Source organism: Mytilus galloprovincialis, chromosome 10 (assembly GCF_965363235.1).
Source record: "Mytilus galloprovincialis chromosome 10, xbMytGall1.hap1.1, whole genome shotgun sequence".
In the NCBI taxonomy this organism is placed as follows: Eukaryota; Metazoa; Mollusca; class Bivalvia; order Mytilida; family Mytilidae; genus Mytilus; species Mytilus galloprovincialis.
In genome coordinates, this window is record NC_134847.1 from 85,024,209 (window position 1) to 85,047,186 (window position 22,978).

Sequence of the window (22,978 nt, forward strand, 5' to 3'; positions counted from 1 at the left end):
AAGACTATTTAAAGTTTGACAAACTTGAGGCAGTCTTTGAAAGTTATTTAAATGAAATTATCCAACCTTTTTCCCCTTTTAAAGCTATTTGAATCATAATTTTTTTTTACATATTACTTATGTTTGATTGCAGTGAAGGAAACAAAAAATAATCATAAAAACAAAAATAACAACAGAAAATGGTGTCATAATTATGAGAACTAAATGCAACTAAAATAAAATAACTAAAAGTAAACTTGAAATTCTGTTTTATTTTCTTTCTACTACTCATGCAAAAATTTCAACAGAACATAAATTAAGTTTGATACAACAAACTGGAACAAATGATTTCAACAAATGCAACTAAATTATGCAAAACATCTGATAAGAAAAATATTTCTCAAATCATAAAAAATTTAGAATGACTTGTCAGGTTTTTTGTGTGAAAGCAACTATTGATTTGTAAATATATATCATGAAATAAACCTTCCAAACAAAAAACTAATGTAAAGCAACATAAGTTTGACATTTCTGATATGCAGAAAATTATTTGAAGGAAATTATGTGTAAAATTTTGTACAAATGCACTTGGATATCTTTTTTCTAAATATCTGATCAGTAAATCTAATTGATTTAACATCATACGCCAATATGTTTAACATATTTCAATATCTTACTTTATATTCATATTATTACTATGAAAATATCATGATTAAAACACAAAAATTTAAACAATTTCATTTCATATTTCTGAAAATTATTCCTGTAAAATAGATTTAATTATCATAAAAAATAATTTGAAAAAAGTTTTTAAATAAATAAATTACAACTTTAATCCTGGGACACAAGAAAAATGCAAAAAAGGCAGAAATAACAACATTATGCATGTAAAATAATTGCAACTATTACAGATAATTGCAAGTCATGAGTAGTATATTTCACATCAAGTGAATGTCTACCAAGAAGAAAAATAAATGCACTTTAGTTATCTATAATTTATTCATAACAATAAAAATAGTCATCTACATGTTGTACCTACAACTATCATCATATCAAATACAACACTTCTTATTCATTATTTAGCAAGATTTCCAGTGACTATTGAAAACAATCTTAAACTTTACTTGAAAACTTTGAACAATTATGACTTAAGTTTCAACATTGTTTCAAAATCTTGTCATACACGACAAAGAGAAAACATATCTAAAAAAAAATAATTTCTTTTTATCGAGCACTTCAACATTAAAATCATACATGTCAACAAATAACATTAAATACTGAGTACTCACACTTTGAATTATTTTCATTTGATGAACAAGGACTGACAATGTTTGTAAAACATGCCTTTTGAAACAAAATGAACCAGCCATTCTCAGTTTCAAATTATTAATTTTTAAAGAAACAGTCCTATGTCTTGAGCATAGCACTTTTAAAGAAGTTTTGGCAAGGGGTGGGTAGTTAATGTTGAAAGACATTAAAATTCACCTTTGTAAAATATTAAGACTACATGTAACAAACATCAGATAAAACAATCAGATCTCTTTCCTAATATCTATGATTATAAAAATCCTCAATTAAAAATATCAATTTTATCAAAACACATGAAAAAAACAAATATAATCATTATTTAAGCATAACCCAGGTAATAAACAATTGAAGCTTAACTAAATGAAAATCAAATGATAGAACAAATAAGGACTTCAATCCAATTAAGGACAGCTAAATAAATAGATGATGATTCATACGAAAAGAAACATTAAGTCATGGTTCAGAAATAATGTCTTGCTTATCGAAAAAAAGCATATCACCATCTTTTAAATCATGAAACCAAATAAATTGTTTTTCATAGGACATCAATTTGTGAATTGCCTCTTTATTGTGGAACTCACAAAAATAAGGACCCTTGAATGTATTCAAAATAGATGAAAATGAAGCAATTCAAAAAGGGACATTACAATATAGGATTGGCATTTTTGTCTCGGTCAAACTGATTAAAACTGGCAATATCTGAATGGAGGTTGAAACTTCTCAATACAATGTAAACAGATTAAAGTATATTTTCTGTGGTTGTCGTTGGTTTGTGTGTATAATATTGTTTTTTTCTTGTATTGTTGCAAACATTGTAAATGTCAAATGACAATAAATAAAATTGAATTTAAAAAAAAAATATATATATTTTCTGTGTAAGACCATTTCATCATTCGTTATTTGCAGCTTGACATTTTCTTGAAAATAAAAACTGAATGTGTAAAATAACTGGAAATACATTTCTCTAAACTTTCAATTTATTGCAGGTTTTATCTGACAGTATAAGAATATTACTATCATGCAAGACAGTTATCTATCATATTTAATTACAAACCAAGAAAATGTAAACATATTGCCATTAAAACCAATGCCCATTAACCTACTCTGTGTTTCAACTCGTCATTAAGCCAGTTCTTTAAGTATAGCACATGTAAAACACTTTCCTTTTCTTCCGCTAGCATAGTAAATAGTAATTGTAATGTCAAGGCAGAAAACTGCCTACATAATTTGGTTCACTTTGCATCAGAAGTACAATGAAGTATGTTTAAGTGAACAGAAATGAATATCTGACAATATTAAAGCTACTACATGCATGGTTCACCATAATGAACTGTCTTGGTTGCCTCTTGCATTGCCGAACGGACTAAATGGGGGAGAGTTTTTCGTACTGTTTGGTGAACCATTATAAGAGTTCATGCCATTGTTTGCTGTTCCAAATGAAGAATAACTGAATCCTCTCTTTTCATAATTCCAGGATTTGTTTGTAGAGTTTGCTGTAGATCCTGTGAACATAAAAATATATAATTATTGCAAAATGTCTTTGAATTTAATTAGATTTTTTAGTGTTTTAACACCACTTTTAAGCACCACTTTTCGTCTATTTAGTGGCAGACAGTTTTTAATAGTGGAGGAAGCTGGAGTGCATGGAGAAAACCACTGACCTTCAATAGAACAACAGACAATCCTAGTCAATTAATATTGGAGTCCAGTGCACCCACATGAGTGGGGTTTTAACTTGCAACCTCAGTGATGACTGGCTAGTAATTACAGTAGTAACCACTTAGAACACTGGGCCAACAAGTCCCCCAAATGTCTTTGGACAATAAGGTTATGATGCAGTCATTTGTAATACCCTGTTATGGAAGAAATGTTGTTCAAATATGACATTGATTATTAATCTAAGAAAACTGAAATCATGCTCCATATATTTTGCCATGAATCATAATTTTTTTTAACACAAGAGCGGCATTTTGACAAATTATGTCTCTTCAATGATGCTAAAAGTCTGAATATTTGAAAATCCTAATCCCAATGAAAAATTTCTAAGAGCTCATAAAACTAAAAAGAACCTAAATAATCTATAGCTAAATACAGACAATTGGCAAGGAATCAGAGCTTTGCATGAGGGAAATAAATTCCTGAATTTCAAATGAGTTTTATAAAAATTTCATAACAGGAACAATATCCTTTAAACATGTAGGTCATAAATACTAATACATGTATTTAAATATGAAATATACACATAGAAATGAAAAGGTAAACATGATGTCATATTAACACAGTGCACCATTTAGTGAACCAAGTTGTTTTTAATATCCTCAATATCTCATATATAACTGTCCTAGGTTCTCTCCAAAACACAGATATAAAATCAATAACTACAGGTATTGTTTATACTTGACATTTTATCAGGATTTTTTAATCCAGACTTTAACATAAAAATTTCAATGGAGATCTTATATGCAATACATAGAAGATTATCTAATATCCTGTTCACTATAATGAAACTGCTGTGCATGACAAAAACAATGGTTTTATCATATGAAGCACATATAATCTTCTTTGAACTTTCACTTTATTTATTGCTTAACAGGGAAAAGGAGGAAATTTTAATATTTAGCTATAAAAGTGGACATAATACTGTGGATTCATTGATTTCTGTGGGTATCAATTTTTGTGGATTGAGAAAAACTTGAATTTTCCTGAATATTTGATTTCATGGTTTTGCCAATCTCTCCATATAAAATTTGTAGTTCTTCAGCATTTGAATTCGTGGTTCACCTTTACCCATGAAACCCACAAAAATGTGGTACTCAATGAAAAATAATGACTCCACAGTACTTGTTAAGATAAAGAACAGATAAACTTTGAATTGTAATGTTCCTCATACATGTTGTCATAGATATAGGAAGATGTGGTGTGAGTGCCAATGAGACAACTCTCCATCCAAATAACAACTTAAAAAAAGTAAACCATTATAGGTCAATGTACGGCCTTCAACACAGAGCCTTGGCTCACACCGAACAACAAGCTATAAAGGGCCCCAAAATTACTAGTGTAAAACCATTCAAACGGGAAAACCAACATGTGTAAGGCTAAAAAAAAATTAAGTTGAAATATATACATTGTATTGAAGTATACTTATTGTTTGGGTTTGGTTTTTACAGGTTGCACTGTACCTTGAAGTTTAATACATGTATTTTTTTTTCCATATTGATTATGAAGAACCTATACATACAAATGTATTTCTCTTCAAGACACAAATTAGCCAGGTATATGCCAAATACCACTCAAGGTCTATCATTTACCTGTAATTAGCTGATTTTATTCCTTATCTAATATCACAACTTTACTGTGAATGACACAGGTTTTATATCTCCAGTAGAATAACAAATAAATGTAAAGAAAACACTTGATACAACCTTTATTTTTCTTTTCTTTCTGTTTCATTATTTATATTTCCTTTCATGTCTAACATGTCTAATGAAGCATGATAGATAATAGAAGTTATAAATCACAGAGTTGTATCATTTCACTCACCAAATTGGTTTTCATTTCCAACCTTGAAGTTTGATCCTCCAAAGTTTGACGTCAAGTCATCTTTACCTGAAAAAAATAATGAATTATTAATAGGATTGAAAAGGTCAGTCTTATAACATATTTGCAACTTCAGCATACGTTGATACTTTTTCTTCATACCTTATAAATATTATATAACTTGTAAGATATGCTAGTACCACCCACCTAGTGAAAACAAAACCAGTCTGATAATGAGGACCTTCATGGTCATTCTTTGTGATGATGATTTTCTTTGCAATATATAGTTTACATGTTTAACCTAACTCTTACGGTTGCTAGTCAAGCCTAAAAGGTTTAAAAATCAACATTTCAGGGAAAATAACTCCAAAACAGATTGTCCAATTTTCAGAGAAGACAGATTTTGTCATAATGATCATTTTTGAAGTTCAGACTTTTCACCTAGCTAGCTACTTTAGTTTTAAAAATAGATAGCAAAAAAACAACAAAAATTACTGAAAAAATTTCAGGGGCAATAACTCAAAATAGGTTGACAGATTTTCTGAAATTTCAGGGTAAATAGATTTTTTTTTTGAAACTTAGAGGTCCCATTCTCTTTGCCTATCAACAATTCAGGGGTCTGTCTGTAGAAGACATACTAAATAAAGGGATCATTGTTTTCAGAATGGCTTAAAGCTCATTTTTCATACATGTAATATTAGTTTAACTTTCTATATTTATAAATTATAACACCTGTCTTTTCACTAACTACTTACTATAAAACCAATTTTCTTCTTATCATTTTGTAATCAAATTAAAATTTAATTAAAGGATATATACTACCCAGCAGGGATCAAACAAAATTCCTTTCTTATAAAATTGTAATACCATAGTTTGTTAAGGATTATTCTGCTCTTAAAATGCAGGCCAATAATGAAGATTAAATTTTATTTGAGACTAATCCTTTCTCCTGACATGACTTGAGTTTCTTTCACACACATGAATGAAGTAGAATATTTCTTCACATTTGAATGAAGTGAAAATTCTTAAAAGAAATGTTATTCAACATTATAACTGTTAACTAAATTATGTCACCAAGAGTTCCACTTATACATTATTGTATGAGACATGCAAACAAAGCAATATAACAAATATCTACATAGAATATGTCCAACAGCAAAACATTGGCACAACCAAGTCATTGTAGGTATTAAAACTATGATCAGTTGTAATACATGAATAAGAAATTATCAAAACTTCATCCTAGTTCTAAAAATAACATCGAGAAATTAAACGTTATGTTCGAGTAATGCTGTTTCTCCAAAATATGATTTTGGAAATTTTGGCCAAATGCTGATGGATATTTGTTTATATCAGAAATCATTTCATGATTTCATATTCTATTTAGATTTCAAGTTTGCTTGAACTCTGATAACTATTTTTGGCACCCATTTTGAAAATGTTGGCAGAAGAATAAATTATGACAGGTCCCAAGTAATTCCCAGTATATTATTCTATGCAGTTATCAGATTTCTTAAAATTCTTGTTCTATGAACTTGTTTTATGTATTTGGCGTCCATTTCAAAGGTGGCAGCCAACAGATGATTTATCAGTGTAACACAATGAATAAATTTGGAAAATATATAAATATTTATCACATATTACTCCTATATATGATTCTACCATTGCTTTAGTGTGATACAATTATTCTCAGCTCAACATGCTCAAGACAGCTAAATTTCAAATTAAAAACACAAGGCTCACTGAGTTTTAACTTTAACTGTTGAGTAAAGACATATCATGTAGCACAAAATTTGGTGGTGGAATATGTTATTCTAAAGACTTAGATTTTTCAGACAAGTTCATCCTTCTTTTCCAATGATCTGCAAAAAGACTTCATTCAGCTTTCTGTAACGTGGCAATAGAAGATTCAGTAGACGCAGAAAAATTTGATGGTACAAGCAAATTTTGACCAATGAAGAACTGAGCTCAAAAAAACAACACTTTGACAAAAAATAATGTTCAACAGGTCAGGAAAAGAAGGATAAATCAGCTAAGAAATATTTATATATCAATAGAATATATATATGCTTAAATCATTTCACATAAAGATGTTTCTCAGCATTTGTGAACTTTTATCTCAAATTTCTAACCTCATTAACAATTTCCATTGATATTCTATTCTTACCACAAAAACTTGTTTCTTAAAATCTTAGATTAAAATAAAACAACTGAAGTTTATACCCCAAATTTAAGACAAGAGTTATAACTAAAGGACCCTTCATTCTTTCACTTTTCCTTTGCATAAGATTTTAATCAGTATGAATTAATACTTCATTTCCATTCTTCCCTTTACATATATTATCAAAGTGGGGTTCTTTAACCTCTTCATGATGGTGAAGTGTATAATTCTGTTACTGGGAATCCCCTATCTGATTTCATTGTTTTATTTTAATACCAAACAAAAATAATCTGTTCTATTGCAACAAGCTTTTACTTATCTAGGTGTCATGACAGTACTATAATTCACATGATAAAATTAGAATACACCTCTTCTGCAGATCTGTAGATTGGTGTTCACACCATGTATGATCAATAAGTTCAAATTTAAATCTGGGTCTATAGTTTGGTATATATTGTGATTTAAGACAGTGAATCTTTATGTGTACTAAGTATAATGTATGGCTTGTAGTATGAAAGTAAAAAGTGACAAAAGATAACCTTTAAAACATGTAATAAGCAGAGAAAATATATTTTAATTTTGATTTTAAAAAAACATATCAGTCAATAATATTTGTACAAACTTTGAAGTTGTCTTTAAATGATTTGTATCTTGTATATTACAGATTAAAGATAAGAAATAATTCAACACATAAATGTCCAAATGTTTGCTTTAAACATTTGAAGTAATTCGAAAGGGAAATCATAAACAAATATTGTTCTCACATAAAGAAAATCAGCCAAATTGATCTTTTCAAGGACTTTTTGTTTTTACATAGTTGTCCCAACAGAGTCCAATAAAGACTTTGATATACCTTTTATATATACAACAAAAGAAATGGTATATGTTTGAACAGTGATAACTTGCCTTTTAACATGCACCAATCCAGGAACTTTAGAAAGTGGTTTCCTACTAGAGAAATGGAACAGGCAGTTCAAGTCTTTTTTACAGTTTTCTGACTAATTACTTATAGATGAAACTAAAAAAAATTACTTTTGACCTGTTAACCTTAAAATTGAGGTATATATGTCAGATGAAACATTGGATAGGGTAGACATTTGCATTGCAAGAGGCAAGCACCCCAAAACCTTGCAGAGTTGTTGAATGGGTTCTCCAATATGCCTATACCACAGGCACAGCACTCTTCTTACACAAAACAGAAAACAGTCCAAACAAACATCACACCGAAAATTTAATCTAGAACTCATGTGTTACTAAATTTCCTCATATGGTTATTTTCAGAAATAACCAGAGTGAATATTCCTACCTTTTACATTCCCGTATCTAGAGTAATAAGTATTATTTGCTTTCAAATTAAGTCCATCTGTAGAAGGCTTTATATTTTTTCCTAAAGAAACATTTTTCTGTATACTCCATACATCATCAACACCAAACTGTGTTTCTGAAATATATGTGCATAGTTTATACATAAATGTTATTATTCCTTAAACTGAAATTAAAAACTGAACAAAGACTTAATATGAATAATTAACTTAATAAAAGCTAAGTCTTTGGTTTGGTTGTGCTGGGATTGAATCATCCAAAGACCCAAGTTTTGGAAAGTATTTGGTCTAACTTAAAGTATTAAAACAGAATCTAACTGATTTTTTTTTCTCCCATTTTTTTCAAATAGTTAGTTTGCTTCTAAAAGAAATCCTTTACAGATATAGAACTCGAAGACAAAATCTCTAGCATAAGTAGTTATCATAAGCTGGCAGATGTGTTCTAAATATCCATACTTTTGCAAGGCTTGCTCTTTTGTGTGACAATCAGAAAATGTTGATCCGCTTAATATTAATTGACAAACGCATTAATGCATGTCAGTGATATTTATAGAACTATTCGAAGAATTCAAATAGAGAAAATTATTCAATGAGTGACCGAACAACACATTAATTGAATTCACGAATGCGCGTAGCGCATGAGTTAATTATCAGTGTTGTTCAGTCACGAGTTGAATATTTTTCGATATTTGAATTCTTTAATTAGTTTTTCTTTTTATAACATTGGCAAATGTTTTTTTTTTAAAGAAATTAATGTAAAACATGTAAGGAACTATATCTTTTTTCTACGCATTCACAATTTGTTTTGATCCGCTGTTATCCACTTCTTGACAACGCCTATTTTTGTATGACGTCAGAGTGAAATAACCACGTTTAATTCACATGTGAAATTATCCGTTTTTTATCCAACTGGGATATCAATGTAATTCATTGCAACCAATGTAATAATCTTTATAACTTGTCTTTTAAATAAAGGCAACAGTAGTATACCGCTGTTCAAAACTCATAAATCCATGGACAAAAAACAAAATCGGGGTAACAAACTAAAACCAAGGGAAACGCATTAAATATAAGAGGAGAACAACAACATAACACTAAAATGTAACACACACAGAAACGGACCAAGCATCAGACAAAATCCCACGAGAATAACAAATATAACATCAGACCAATACATGAATTTGGGATAGACAAGTACCGTGACACGTCTTATCGCAATGTGAATTTACACTCAAAAATAAGAGAAAACAAACGACGCAACGTTAAAATGTAACACACACAGAAAAGAACAATAATATAACAATGGCTTGGTACAGGACATTTTTAAAGGAAAAAATGGTGGGTATACAAATACAAATACACACGAAATAAACCTATATATTATCTACCCCATGCTCTGTAAACTGTTTATTTTAGACTTTTGATAGTTTGGATAAATATTTTACATTATTATAAATCGAATATGAGAATTTGAGTCAAATCGGTGACCATGAATTTGACAGCTAGTGCCCCTTTAATGATTCAGCGACATAAGCCATTTTCAAGTTTTTTGTTATTTGAAATATGCCTGCTCTTTCAGATGTTTTATAACATATATGTGTGGAAAGAAGTGTTATTTTAAAGGTAAATTGTCAGTTCTGGGTAAACTTGTGTAGGTGGGTAACACTTGGTTATTTTTATCTACATCTCATTTTTCATCAAATACTGATCTTCTGTAATCATGGATATTTTAACCAACTTATCACTTCTATAACTTATGGGGTAATGTAAGGGATATGAAGAGCTGAACTGGGTTTATAAAATGAGTGCCTACTAAAGACTTAAAAGAGGTCATTACTAAACATCTGTCTCACTGATATAACTCCACATTTTATTTATATCATGTAAATAAATGTCAACTATCACAGTATGACATAACTCAAGTACCTCTAGGAGAGGCCTGTTGTTTACGTGGAGAGAAGGTCCATTGTTCTTCTTGGTCTTCTTTCTTTGGACCACTGTACAGAAACTTCTTTGTATTACCTGCAAAAACAATTAAAAGTTGAAGAATCTGGAACTTCTGACCACATAAGTAACCATTTGTCACCATTTGACATAAAACATGTACACTTTAAACAGTATGTAGGTATAAAATAATATTCAAAAAGGGTTTTATGTAACAACCTTGAAAAACAAAGAGGGTCTCCCATGCTTGTTGCAAAGCAGATAACGTAGAAATAATGTTGCAATATTAACCATTCTTAAATGACAGCTAATTGTCAAGATTTCAATTTGAAGACAAAACATGAAAGAAAACTGAGTTAGTATATTTATCTACTTTCAAACTGAAGAAAACATTATTTGAAAATATATTATAGAGCTGCCTGTCTGCAAGGAAGACAACTCTTTCTAAAGAGCTAACATGGAATTGCAACATTTAATGTATTTAAAAAAAGTTCTATTGTAAGTCAATGAAGATTTATATTATCACATTAATTGAATGGAAAAAGAAACTTGACAGAAATTCTCAAAACAGGCTAAGCAAACAGTCATATTTAAATATATTGGCCCTATTCATTTGGTTCTACATTGTATGTAGCTAAAGCTAATTTAACAACACGAACAGAATATAATTGTATGCTTTGTGAGTGAATCAATATCAGTTCTGTTTTCCTTATATAAAACTGATAACATTATTTTGGTTCATCATTGATTTTTCCTCTTGACATAAAATCTATATTCTATACTTTATAAAGTTGTTATTGAGTGGCTATGAAAACACTCACTTCAAATATCTGCATTCTTTCTTTGACTAGAAAAAACAACTAGAAAAACAATCAGTATTTTTCTTTTCCCTAATACATGTACATAGTCAAATGCAAACCAATATATATTATTATCTTAACTTCTTAAATTTAGAGTACAGCCATGTAAACGGTTACAACTCTAGATTTCAATTATGTGGAAAGGTAGCACTAGCTATAGGCTACCGTAAGCTGAAACTTTAGTTCAGTCTTGGTGTCCAAGTAATCTAAAGTGCTTGACACCATATCCCAAAAGCATATGATATGTTCGAATCCCAGTGAAGGAAGAACAAAAATTTGTGTCCACATATTTCATGTATTTGCAGATTTATATATAAATCAAAACAACGGTACATCAACCTTTTATATGAAAAAAGCTTAGGGTATAACTAGTACTAGATACACAAAATATGGGTTTAACAAAAGGAATGGTGCTTGCTTCTTTTGAAACCTTTCATTATAAAATAATGACAAATTTTTAAATCATATTCTCTGATCCTTTTTTTTAACTGAGGTTGGATTGTAGGTCCTGGACTTTCAAAGCCAATCAAGACTTTTTAAAGGTTCATAAAATACTCTGTTATGCTCAAGCACTTTTAAAGGGAAACAAATCGATATTTTTTTAATAAAAAATATATTAACATGAAGTACATATATTGGTTATCAATTTCTGACTATGAAAGCATTGTTTAGTAAAGTTAAGATCTTCAGTACAAATAGGAAATGGCCTTTGTATGTGCTGAAGCTCATAAAAAGAAAATTAGCAACAGTAATTTCATGATAAAAATCTTTAACTGATAATGAGAACTATAACAATGGTAACTTTTTTCGATAATGAGTTTTTAAGAAATCAATTTACCTTTATTATATCCTGAGCTAACAGTCATTATCGACATAACGAGTTTAACAGGAACTACTTTGCTAAACCATGTCCGTGTTTTATAATTATTACTTCAAACTTTATAACAAAACACTATTTATAATTCCTTCTCAACATTTAAATGTTTATGGATTAAAATCAATTTAATACCTATAACCTGTGACTAAACAATTACAAATATTGCCAAAAACATTCAACAAAGCCTGTTGTCTTCAAACATGAACCTGAAGGATCAAGTACAGCAAGACTTCCTTTACAGTTTGTCCAATAAGATTTATATTAAACCTTTGTTGAAAGCTGATGGTACATATGACATGTCTCTAATACAACTTTCTCTTTTTTTTTTAACTAGGAGTAGGACACATGCCAGGCCTTGGAGTCATAAAAATTTGGAATACGATTATCATCAGTTTTAACTAAAAATTCAACCAATCAAAATGTTGGATTTTGTGTTTAGAGCACAAATCTTATACTCCTATTAGATTATACTGGGTAAATTTTCATTATAAATTTGTAGGTCCAGATCTTGAAGTTCATTTTGCAAGAGTGCAGGAATTACACCTACAGTAAACTATTTTAAATTTATACAGCTTTTTCACCTTTTCAGGAGATATACATACATTGTATATATATACATAAACGCCTATAAAGTGTACATATATATGGAGAGAGAGAGAATATCATATGGCTTGTTCAGTATCTCATTGGTATCAAAGGAGTCTCCAATATAATCCCAGTCTTCACACTGAACAGCAGCCCAGGCAGCCTAGGCTGGTAAAATTGCTCTTGGGCCTGTAAAAATCATGTCTGCAGGCCAACAGAATCTAACTTAATATTTTCAAAAATTGAGCTCCGGCCTGTAGATTTAACAGTGTGAAGACTGTAATCCCAAGAGCTCTGTACTGAAGAACTGTACATTCAACATATACATGCATGAATGTTTGTATGAATTTTAAGGACAAAAAATAGACCATTTTAATCGCTTAATTTCCTCTTTCAATAAAAGTATCTATTTATGTTATTAGATATATTAAGACACCTAAGACCCCGTTCACACTAGGACATTTTTATCGATTTAAACTAGACCGGTTCACTTTAGATTGGTTTAAAGGCTAATGTGAACACTTTGAATCGATCTTCAATCGGTCTAAACCAAAAGAGGTAGTTTAATTTGAATCGATCTAAAGTATACAGATCTTACTTTAAATGTGAACGCAGAGATCGGTTTAAAATACTTAATAGTACGATTAAATCTAAAATAATTTATGCCCATGTATAGGGGCAAAACTATCTCAAAGGTTCGTTGTTTAACCCATATTCCTCTGTTAAAAGACCTTTAAAACAAACTGAAAACATGTTGTCTTCGCCGTAGCATAGATTTGCGAAATATGTGTCTTCTTTTCTTATGTTGATTTATTTTCTTTGCAGGTTTACCGCTGTATTTCCAGCGTCATGTTGTTACTTCGTTGCTCCAGTTATTTTTTTGAAAATTAAACAAAACTGCAATAATGCCAGTATCAAAATTTTAACTTGTGATTCAAGAGAAACAATAACTTTTTCAATTTTTTTTTTTATATAAGTGTGTGTATCAGTGTATCAACACACCAATTTGATAAATCAGTTCTATTTATACACAATGTTTACACGGTTTTACAGGTAAAAAGGTTAGATAGATTGCGTTTTTAATTGTAGTGTGAACGCAGTGGTTCAGATTAGACCGATAGAGATCGTTTAATATGATTAAAGATAATGTGAACGCTAACTGGTTTTATTTAGATCGATTCAAATTAGATCGATAATAAAAAATGCTAGTGTGAACGTGGTTTTAGAACCCTTTAAATAACTATTAGCCTACTCTAAACTGGTTCCTTTTTTTCTAAACTATGTCAGATTATTCGAGTGTTAGAGAATTCCTAATGCTGACTGGAACCATTTTACAATAACATCATTTACTGAATTTGAGAAAATCTGAAATGAGCATCAAATTTATGATAATTTACATACTTGCATATATATAGAAAGTTGATAAAGTTTATCATGTTTATAATTTCAAATTGCAGTCATTTTGAGTTTAAAGTACAATTATCATGTGTAATATTTGACACACAGGATAGTCATTTTTTTTTTCATTTTAATTTCATTTAAATTCATTACATTGTTGTAAATATTTATTACAGTGTTTACTATTCTAGTACATTGTGTAGAATGTCTACATGCAATAAATTTCAGGCTATTGTAATGGTTTCACAACAATACTGGAGACAGAATTCACAGTACAGACAAATACTCAAAAGGTTCATGTGTTCTCATTGAAATTAACATTGTTGTCAGTTACATATTATATTAACATAACATGTACAATTGATTTCATACAACTTTTACTATAACCATGACCACATCATCACAAGCATATTGTTTTGTTCCTATTTAAAAAAATGTTGAGTTTGAAAATTCTAAACGACATGTATTTTGATATTTATTAAAGATAAATTAGTTAAAATACATGTTCTTATCATAAAGAAGCTTATTATAAAATTTTCTTCACAACTAAGACATGTAAGAGCTTTGACATCTGACCTAACAGTTTTGAATAAAAATAAGCATTTTCCAGATGTGGTATCATCATGATCATAGCAAAAGTCTTAAATGAGAGAACTATCCACCATAGACCAAAGATGTAACAGTTTACAATTTGCTCCAAATACTTTCCTCAACTCTTATCTTACAATCAAAATCTATACTCATAACCATAGATACTAGGTATACATCTATGCTATATTATTTATACTGAAGAAATTGTCAACAGTGTTAGGGCTAGTGGAGAGGGCTGTATCCCTCACCCACATTATTTTCTAGTAAATTACCATACTTATACTTGCATTAATACCATTTAAGTTTAAATATTTTAATGGTATTAAATCTCAACATTTAAGCCTTAAATCGTTTCAGGACAAACATTATTTTAGAATTCTAGTTATACAATAATAAGTCTGTAATTCATGATGTTGCACTTTTATAATCATGATAATTATAAATGCTAAAAGCTATAGCTCAAAATTATTATCAATTTTTAGTGGTTTTTTTCCAAAAAATTGATATGAACGTTCCATATTAATACTATTTTCACTTAAATATAAAATCATTAGTTTTCTATTACTATTAGATATATTGGCTAAATTAAGACCAGACCCTAAAAAATTTGAACTATTATAATCTCTTCAAAAACACATCATAACATTTATTGTAAAGCCAGTTTTTTTTTTAATGGAACATTAGTACACCAAATTCATAAAAAGCAACAATTACTTGTTATTAAGCTCAAAACTGTTCATTCTTTTCCAACATTCTTTTCCAAAGACTACACTCAAGTCTTTGATAGAAGAACAAATGAAATCATTTGCCTTCCTGTTGAAGTAATCAATCAGAAACTGATTTTCACATTAAAATTGATCAATAAAAATACTGACATTATAATTATATCAATTAAAGTAAGAAATTGTTAACTTTACCTTCAGGCTCCATCATAAGATGAGTTTAAACATGTTACAATTATTCCTTTTTCTCCAATTATATATATATATCCTTTGTGACAACTATCTATTTTCATTTAACACATTACGCTGTACCAAATTTAATATGATTAATATCATAAATATGACACAAAATACACAATTCTGTATTAATCCAGGTGTTCAAATGCTTCAGAGTTTCTTCTAATCAGTGAAGCACAAATGGATGGACACACTATGACGTTCCTGTTCCAATCAATAAACGTGATCACGTTTACTTTTGTGATATATATAAGTATATAGGTAAATAGACCAGTTATATCAACAACTTTAGAGAATTTATAACATTTAAATTTCCAACAGGTAAAATGATCAAATGGACTATTTCAACAAGTTGATTTGAAATTTGTGTAATTAAATTACAACCTTATTGTACAAGGATCTATAAACTTTGATATCAGTAGTTTGTTGACAGGAGAAAACAGGATGTCAAAGTTCATCATTACAATCAGTCTTCAATGTTCTTATAATTAATTGATTATTAATTTGATGTTGAATAGATATATATTAAATTTTCAGTGTTTGATTTTTTTTAGTGATTTCCTAATTATGTGATCATGGCTTCCCCATTTATAGCTGGCTATGCGGTATGGGCTTTGCTCATTATTTAAGGCCGTACAGTGACCTTTATAGTTGTTAATTTCTGTGTCATTTGGTCTCTTGTCATTGCTTGTGGAGAGCTGTCTCATTGCTGATGAAAATTTTCGTTTTGTCAACAAAATTTCAAAATACATGTAATTAATTGAAAGCCAATAAAATTCCCAATTTTTACTCCTCATTTCCTTCAGTGGTTTATGTAACATAGTTCTAAACAACCGAACAAAATGTTAAATGAGGAGCACAAGAAATTCTAATGTCGAAATCATAGAACAATGAAAGCGACACAGGCTCTTTGAGTCTCTTGTTTGTTAAATAGCAGGAGTATATTAAAGTAAGATAAAGATTACCCTGACCTTTTGCCTGTCCAATGATATATGTTTTAACTATCTTTTTCAGACTTTAAAATTTAAAAAACAAAAAAATGTCAACAAGCCAAAAATTACATTGTTGACCTGTCCTTTTGTCTTTTAATAACTTCAACTTTCACATTTTATTATATTATTTGAATATACAAGTTTTCAAGATTTTCATAATAATATAAGAGGATGTGCTAAAATTGTAATGAGACAACTTTCCACCATACGGCATAGAAGAAACTATATGTGACTGTTAGGCCTTCAACAATAGAATACACCTTATTGCTACATTTGTATCTGTTAGTTTAAATTATCATTGACCATCACAGATATTCCTGTTATTTCACGACGTCATATGTTTCACCTAACAATGCAAAAGTGATTGTAGAATGTAGTATGACATCAATAGTTCAAATGTTACAGATTCCAAAATGGTGATTAGGTTTATCAGCAAAACCATTCAAGTATATACTGCTATGTATCACATTTATAGAAAGATCTTGGGAAGCTTATATGGAAATAATCCTTTATTCCTAGCATATAAATGAATATTGCATATTTAACATTCATTTATTTATTTTCACAGTAAATCAAATTATTAATTACATGAATTAATAAGGTCTAGTCCAAAGTACAGGAATACAATTCAAAACTTATATAACACATTAGACTATAAACTGTGAGGTATCAGAATATAAATACTAGTGTTAAATTCTACTGTTAGATATATCTCTGATAAGAACTTGTCAGGTGAATAACACTAGGTCTAGTCAGAAATTCAATCAGATTGAATACAAAAAAATATCAATTTAAATCTGTAACATTAAATGGTTCTTTTTAAATGACAGGAATAATTGTGTTTGAGTAACAGACATATCTGTTTACAAATCTTCATTTAAGACTTGATGGTCATATAAACTAAACCACACTATCCTTTTTAATTCATATAAATATGCATTGCATTAGATGTCAAAATCATTATATACATTTGTACATGTATTAGGCCAAAAAACAATATATGTCTGTTTACGGTTACCCGAACGACCCTATTTTGAGCGCCGACCCTAAGCCATCTTATTTCCGTGGTAAAGTGAAAAATAAACTGAACTCGTGTCAAAAGTGAAGATAAGTGTTGCCTGATACATCCCAATGTTCATAATCGTATATATGATAGCTGTTTTAAGGAAATTCGCAACTCGTGTGATGTGATAAACATTTTGCCGCCATTATTTTTTCAACCAATAACAAAGGGAAATAATCCAATAATTAAAGTTACAGGTAAACTCGGCACATGATCAACTCCGACCATAACAAGACGAAACTGCACTCTCAAAATCATGTCACATAAAATAAAATAAAATGGAAATACCGATTTACCTACCCTATCCTTTCAAAGCATGTAACTTTAAACAGACATACATTTGTATATCTTTTTTTTGCCTTAGATACGGTTAACAGTTCAAACTCCTAAATATAAAAAAGAAGATGTGGTATGATTGCCAATGAAACAACTGTCCACAAGAGACCAAAATGACACAGACATTAACAACTATAGTTCACCATACAGCCTTCAACTGATATGACAATGTAAAACAATTCAAACAAGAAAACTAACACCCTTATGTATATATAAAAAAATGAATGAAAAAAAAATATGTAACACATAAACAAAATTCATCATTGTTCAATCTGTAAAATATAAAGAGCTAATTTTTATTACAACACTTGAGCGGCATCAAATTACTTTAAAAGGATTGTGATGAAAATGAATCATAGAATTGCACAGATAAAGCACTCTCCCATGTGATGATGTGCATGAAAAAGAAATTTCAAAAGCGATGCAAAATCTGTGTTGTTCACCTAAGTCTATGTGTGTCTTGAACAATGAACAGTTACACTATCAATTTGAACTAGCATAAAATGCATTGATCAGTCAAAAAAAGGGGGGTCCAACCCCAGGACCCCCCCCCCCTAGATTTGCCACTGTGTGGGCAGTATTTGGAAGAAAAACTGAACAAAGTGTCTAGGCCAAAAAGAAATATGTCTGTTTCCTGTTCCCGACCGACCCTGACTCAAAACCTCTGACCCTAGATCTTTTTATTCAATTCTGGAAAAAAATCATTTCCGGTCCGGAAAAAGTCGTTTCCAGTCCAATCCAGATCCGTATCTTCCTATGCCCAAACAATCAAAATAGCTGCTCCCAGCACAAATGTGCTACAATTAAGGTTTAAAAAATGTCGGCACAGGGAGGATCATTCAATTAAAGCTTCTTTAAAGAGATTACATTTTTTTGTAAATCATTTTGGGGTACAGGACCCTAACCAAAAATGACATTTAACCGACTGCAAATCTGACCATGCTGACAGGGAGTGTATAAAAAAAAAATATAAAAAAAATAAAAATCCTGACCTACCGACCCCGATTTATTTGCCTTGGCAGCAGAAAACAGACATATATTATTTTTTGTCTCTTTCATGACCGTGGTATCATTATGACAAAATATGTCCATGAATTTAGATTACTCAGGGTCTTCAATTTTCTTTAATGATTATTGAAAATAAGAGGACTCTTTTATAACATTTGTTCAATATACATGTATAGGGTGCACGTGCAGCCTATGAATCTGTGCACCTAAGACCTATAACTTCACTTCATTCAACTGATAAAATGATCAAGCCAATAATTGAAAGACATTCATAACAAATTATTTCATAAAATCATCTGTTTGTATGGTTGCACCCTCAAGATTTGTGAAATGGGTGTTCAAAATTTGGGAAACCCCTGTTTTGAGAGTTCATTAAATTAATTTGCAGATGTCTTAACTAATCATTTAAGTGTAATTTCATAGACGATGAAAATCCCATTTGTCTGTTATCTTCAGAACACTGTTCATTTACAAGCACCCAAGGAGCAAATTTTGAAGGCCTTGCGCAAATACTTGAGATCTTTGCACAATCATTTTCTTTGTTGAATTAATGAGATGAAACATTGAACTCTAATAAAAAAAAATTGAGCAAACCTGGGAAAAATCATTAAAGGCATGAATTTACATCTCAATACTTGAGAACTTTTGTGGGATTGTAAGAAAAGTTTACTTATACAAGTAAAGTTTTGAGAAAATTAAGATTTAATATTCAAACATTATTTATTTACTTATAGTTATTATGGTTATATGTGTTTATTTTTTTTACTTCTTCAAGTAAATAAAAGTAACTTGTACAAGTAGTACCCCTGGCTGAATGTAGTGGAATTTGAACCAAACATACTAGACACTGCTAATGATGCAGAACAAAATTTATTTCATTCTGATATAAATATGACCTAAATAAAACAAATTTTATATGATGATGTGATTTTTTTAATGGAAATTGGCTAAATATGATACAATTGTAAATCACAGGATTGCAGTTATAAATAAACTCTTGAACTTTTTCTATCCCTTCAGAAGGCTAAAACAATTATAAAGACGATTTTATTTGTGTTACTGTGCGGATATGACAAAATCAGCTAATGCACGACCTCACCTGCCGCTCAGACACTGGGGACTCCACTGTAATAAATTTCACCTAGAAAGTTAAAATAAAAAAAGTTTCCTTTTTCTTTTCTGAAAATCCATGCCCCACTGGCAAATCGCCCCACACCTTATTGCCCCACTTTTTCACAAACTCACCCACTTATGAAAAAGGGTAAAATCCCATTGCAAATAGGTTGAATAACATACCCCACTCATGAAAAGAGTTAGAATCCCGCTGAAATAAGGTTTGCCAATTCGCCCCACTCATGACAAATAGATAAACCACGATGAATTTATTAGTGCCAACTTGCCCCAATTTATATGAAAAAAGATGGAATCCTGTACATGTTGTATATCTACATGTACATGTATATGTCCCTGCCCCACTTCAATACCTATACAAACAGTGTTCTCCCCAGGATTTTTGGATAGCGCTGTGGTAAACGCGTAATTTTCGACGATTCCCAGTAACTTTATCGCGGCGCGCGGTTTGTTTATAATTTATTAGTTATGTGTTTTTATTAATTATATCATGCTGTTGATTTTTCCTCTTGTTATGATGTCCTTGTCATGCTCATGGAAGTTACAGTGTACCCATTAATGAGGCTTTGTTTGTTAACGACGTGTTATTGTCTGGATATAGAAGAAGAGTTTTTTTTTCTCCATGGCATTGTAAATTCATATATTAAATCCTCATACTATCTATGTATATAACTGAAGGAGAAGTCTTTTTCCATGATGGATCTACACCAGACTGCTTGTGCCAAGATTTCTTAGCACCATCAGGTAATGTTGCAGAACATGTAGGACTAACAATAAAGTCATTATCAGTTTCTGTTTGGTTATGTAACCAACTGTAGCAGTGTACTGTTAACCTTACAACGTTTGACAGGAATTAACATTTTTTTGCATAAAGATTTCTCATTTTTATGACCTAAACGTTTTATAATATTTAAATGGCTTCATCCAAGCTGGACATCGAGAAAGTAAATTTCTCAAGTCGTATCAGCTTGGGGTTTGTTTTTCTAATCATATCCTCTCAAAATTGTTATCAAATGGTAGAATTTCTGACTAAAAAATTATAAGTTCGAATAGGAGATAATTAATACCTAACAGACTTGCTCATTTTCGGGGTTTGTATGGATAGTAAACCCGGAAAATAATTTGGAACAAACCCCTGTGTTTGATCGTTTTTAAAATCATTGTTTGTTCAAAGTTTGTAAAACAAGTTTGTGAGTGACGTCGGCTAATGTGGTCAATTCATTTCATCTCATTTCATTCATATATGCCTCTATATCTTCTTTAAATTATAAAAATAGATGTTAATGTTGAAATCTTTGTTTATTTTGATCTGTCAAAAACGCCATTTTGTAAAATTTATTAGACTGATACCGCAGAGTTACTTTAACACAACAGAAATAATTCATTCAAAAATTGTAAACCAGTCGATCACATGATCCGAAGTGAAAAATAAGCGGGAAATTTGAAAAATACGGAAAAAAATATAGTGACGCGGTTGCGTTGGATAGCCACGCGGTCAGTGCAATAGGACAGCGGGGAATTGCAATAGCGCTGAAAAGCCCTGTGCTAAAACGGCCTGGGGAGAACACTGACAAATCTTAGTGAAGTGCTATAACATCAAATTGCTATTAATTGAAATCCTTCAATTGAATGATTATAATACAACTAACATGTTTCTTTTCAATAGACAACTTTCGAGTTTGATGCATTTCCGGCAAAAACTCTGGTTTTAGTGAACATCATTCGTGCGTTTAGGGGCATCATCACTTCCATTCCAATGTTAGCGAGTGGTTGGAAAATTATAATACTATATTGCACGATTTATTCTCTACGAGAAGCTCTATTGATAGTCGACCTTATTATTTACAGAATTTATTGATAGAACTTCCGATTCCTGTGATGTGGTGTATTTTATAGATGTGACATCATGTGTAGTGTTTCAATGTGACAAAAAAATCGTAATATGATCATACTATACGAGGGATTGCCGTCGTTCCTCATTTATGGTATAAAAGTATTTCGTTAATCTATTAATTTGACATTATCAACAATATATTCCAATCGTCTGCCAAAAACTGTCCTTGTCATGAGAACGAGGCAAATAGGGTTACCTACCTTTCAGCAATCGCGGGAAACTGCGCAAACTAATTACCAACATTGTAATAATCATATTACCAGACTATAACGTACAAAATCAAAAGAAAGCCAAAATGATACCTCATAGAAGTCAAAGGGGGCTCTTCCTATAGAAAGGTTTACAAACTTCCAACCGGTATGGGTAACTTATTGAAATGTCATATGTCAATGAGGTAAAATTTCAGTAATATGTCAATGTAATTGGTAGAAATTCAATTGTATTATATATGTCTCTGGTCATCCGAACATTATTCAATCCCCTGTTTGCCGACTTGTCCATTTAGTCAGTTTATTTTCTATCTATGAATTTGACTGTCCCTTTGGTATAGTTCGCCCCTCTTTTCGTACGGGTTGTTACTTGAATCTATCCTATTTAACTTGAAACAGAAGTTTCAATCAAGATACGGCCTAATGCATACGTATTTTAAGCAAAATTATATCCGGGTGAAATTTGATCCGGAGGAAAAAATGTCACAGTAGTTGTTGTTATTTTTTTTATCCGGAGAATATATAAACAAGAAGTAATTGTAACAGGATGCTGTTACGAAGTCTCCCAAACAAAGCTCCCATATTAATTTGACTTGTTTAATTGTCCAATACAAGAATAGATATGGTTTAGGGGTGGGGATCTTGACCGTTTACAAGTTTTCAAACAAGAGGGGGTGGGGTGACTGACCCCCTAGGGTCTTCCCTTTTATTTCATTTTATTTATTTTATTGTCCCCTACAAGAATATATATGGGGGGTCTCATTGGGGGGTTCCGATCCCGGATCCCGCTTACTGTTTTGTCAGATTCCCGTATCCCGCTTACA

At 30.6% G+C, this 22,978-nt stretch overlaps 1 protein-coding gene across 3 annotated transcripts; it reads right to left on the reverse strand.

Annotated features, from left to right (window-relative positions):
• Positions 1–231: 231 nt before the first annotated feature.
• Positions 232–22,137, reverse strand: LOC143048662 (uncharacterized). 3 transcript variants are annotated; one of them, XM_076222457.1, is made up of 5 exons: positions 22,004–22,137; positions 10,234–10,329; positions 8,292–8,426; positions 4,828–4,893; positions 232–2,789 (listed from the first exon to the last, which is right to left on the reverse strand). In XM_076222457.1, the coding sequence occupies exons 1-5, from the start codon at positions 22,029–22,031 to the stop codon at positions 2,605–2,607; spliced, it is 510 nt and encodes a 169-aa protein (XP_076078572.1). In that variant the 5' UTR covers positions 22,032–22,137; the 3' UTR covers positions 232–2,604. The 3 variants fall into 3 exon arrangements, with proteins under 3 accessions (XP_076078572.1, XP_076078573.1, XP_076078571.1); XM_076222458.1 differs by lacking the exon at positions 22,004–22,137 and adding an exon at positions 15,480–15,752; XM_076222456.1 differs by lacking the exon at positions 22,004–22,137 and adding an exon at positions 11,950–12,072.
• Between the last annotated feature and the right edge of the window lie 841 nt (positions 22,138–22,978).

What these genes read in the sequence shown, in the direction of transcription:
- LOC143048662 (XM_076222456.1), bottom strand. Translation starts at nt 11,986, where the DNA reads ATGTCGATAATGACTGTTAGCTCAGGATATAATAAAG. An exon ending in TAGCTCAGGATATAATAAAG is followed by an intron (nt 10,330 to 11,949) that starts GTAAATTGATTT and finishes TTGTTTTTGCAG; the next exon opens with GTAATACAAAGAAGTTTCTG. An exon ending in TGGAAATGAAAACCAATTTG is followed by an intron (nt 2,790 to 4,827) that starts GTGAGTGAAATG and finishes TTATGTTCACAG; the next exon opens with GATCTACAGCAAACTCTACA.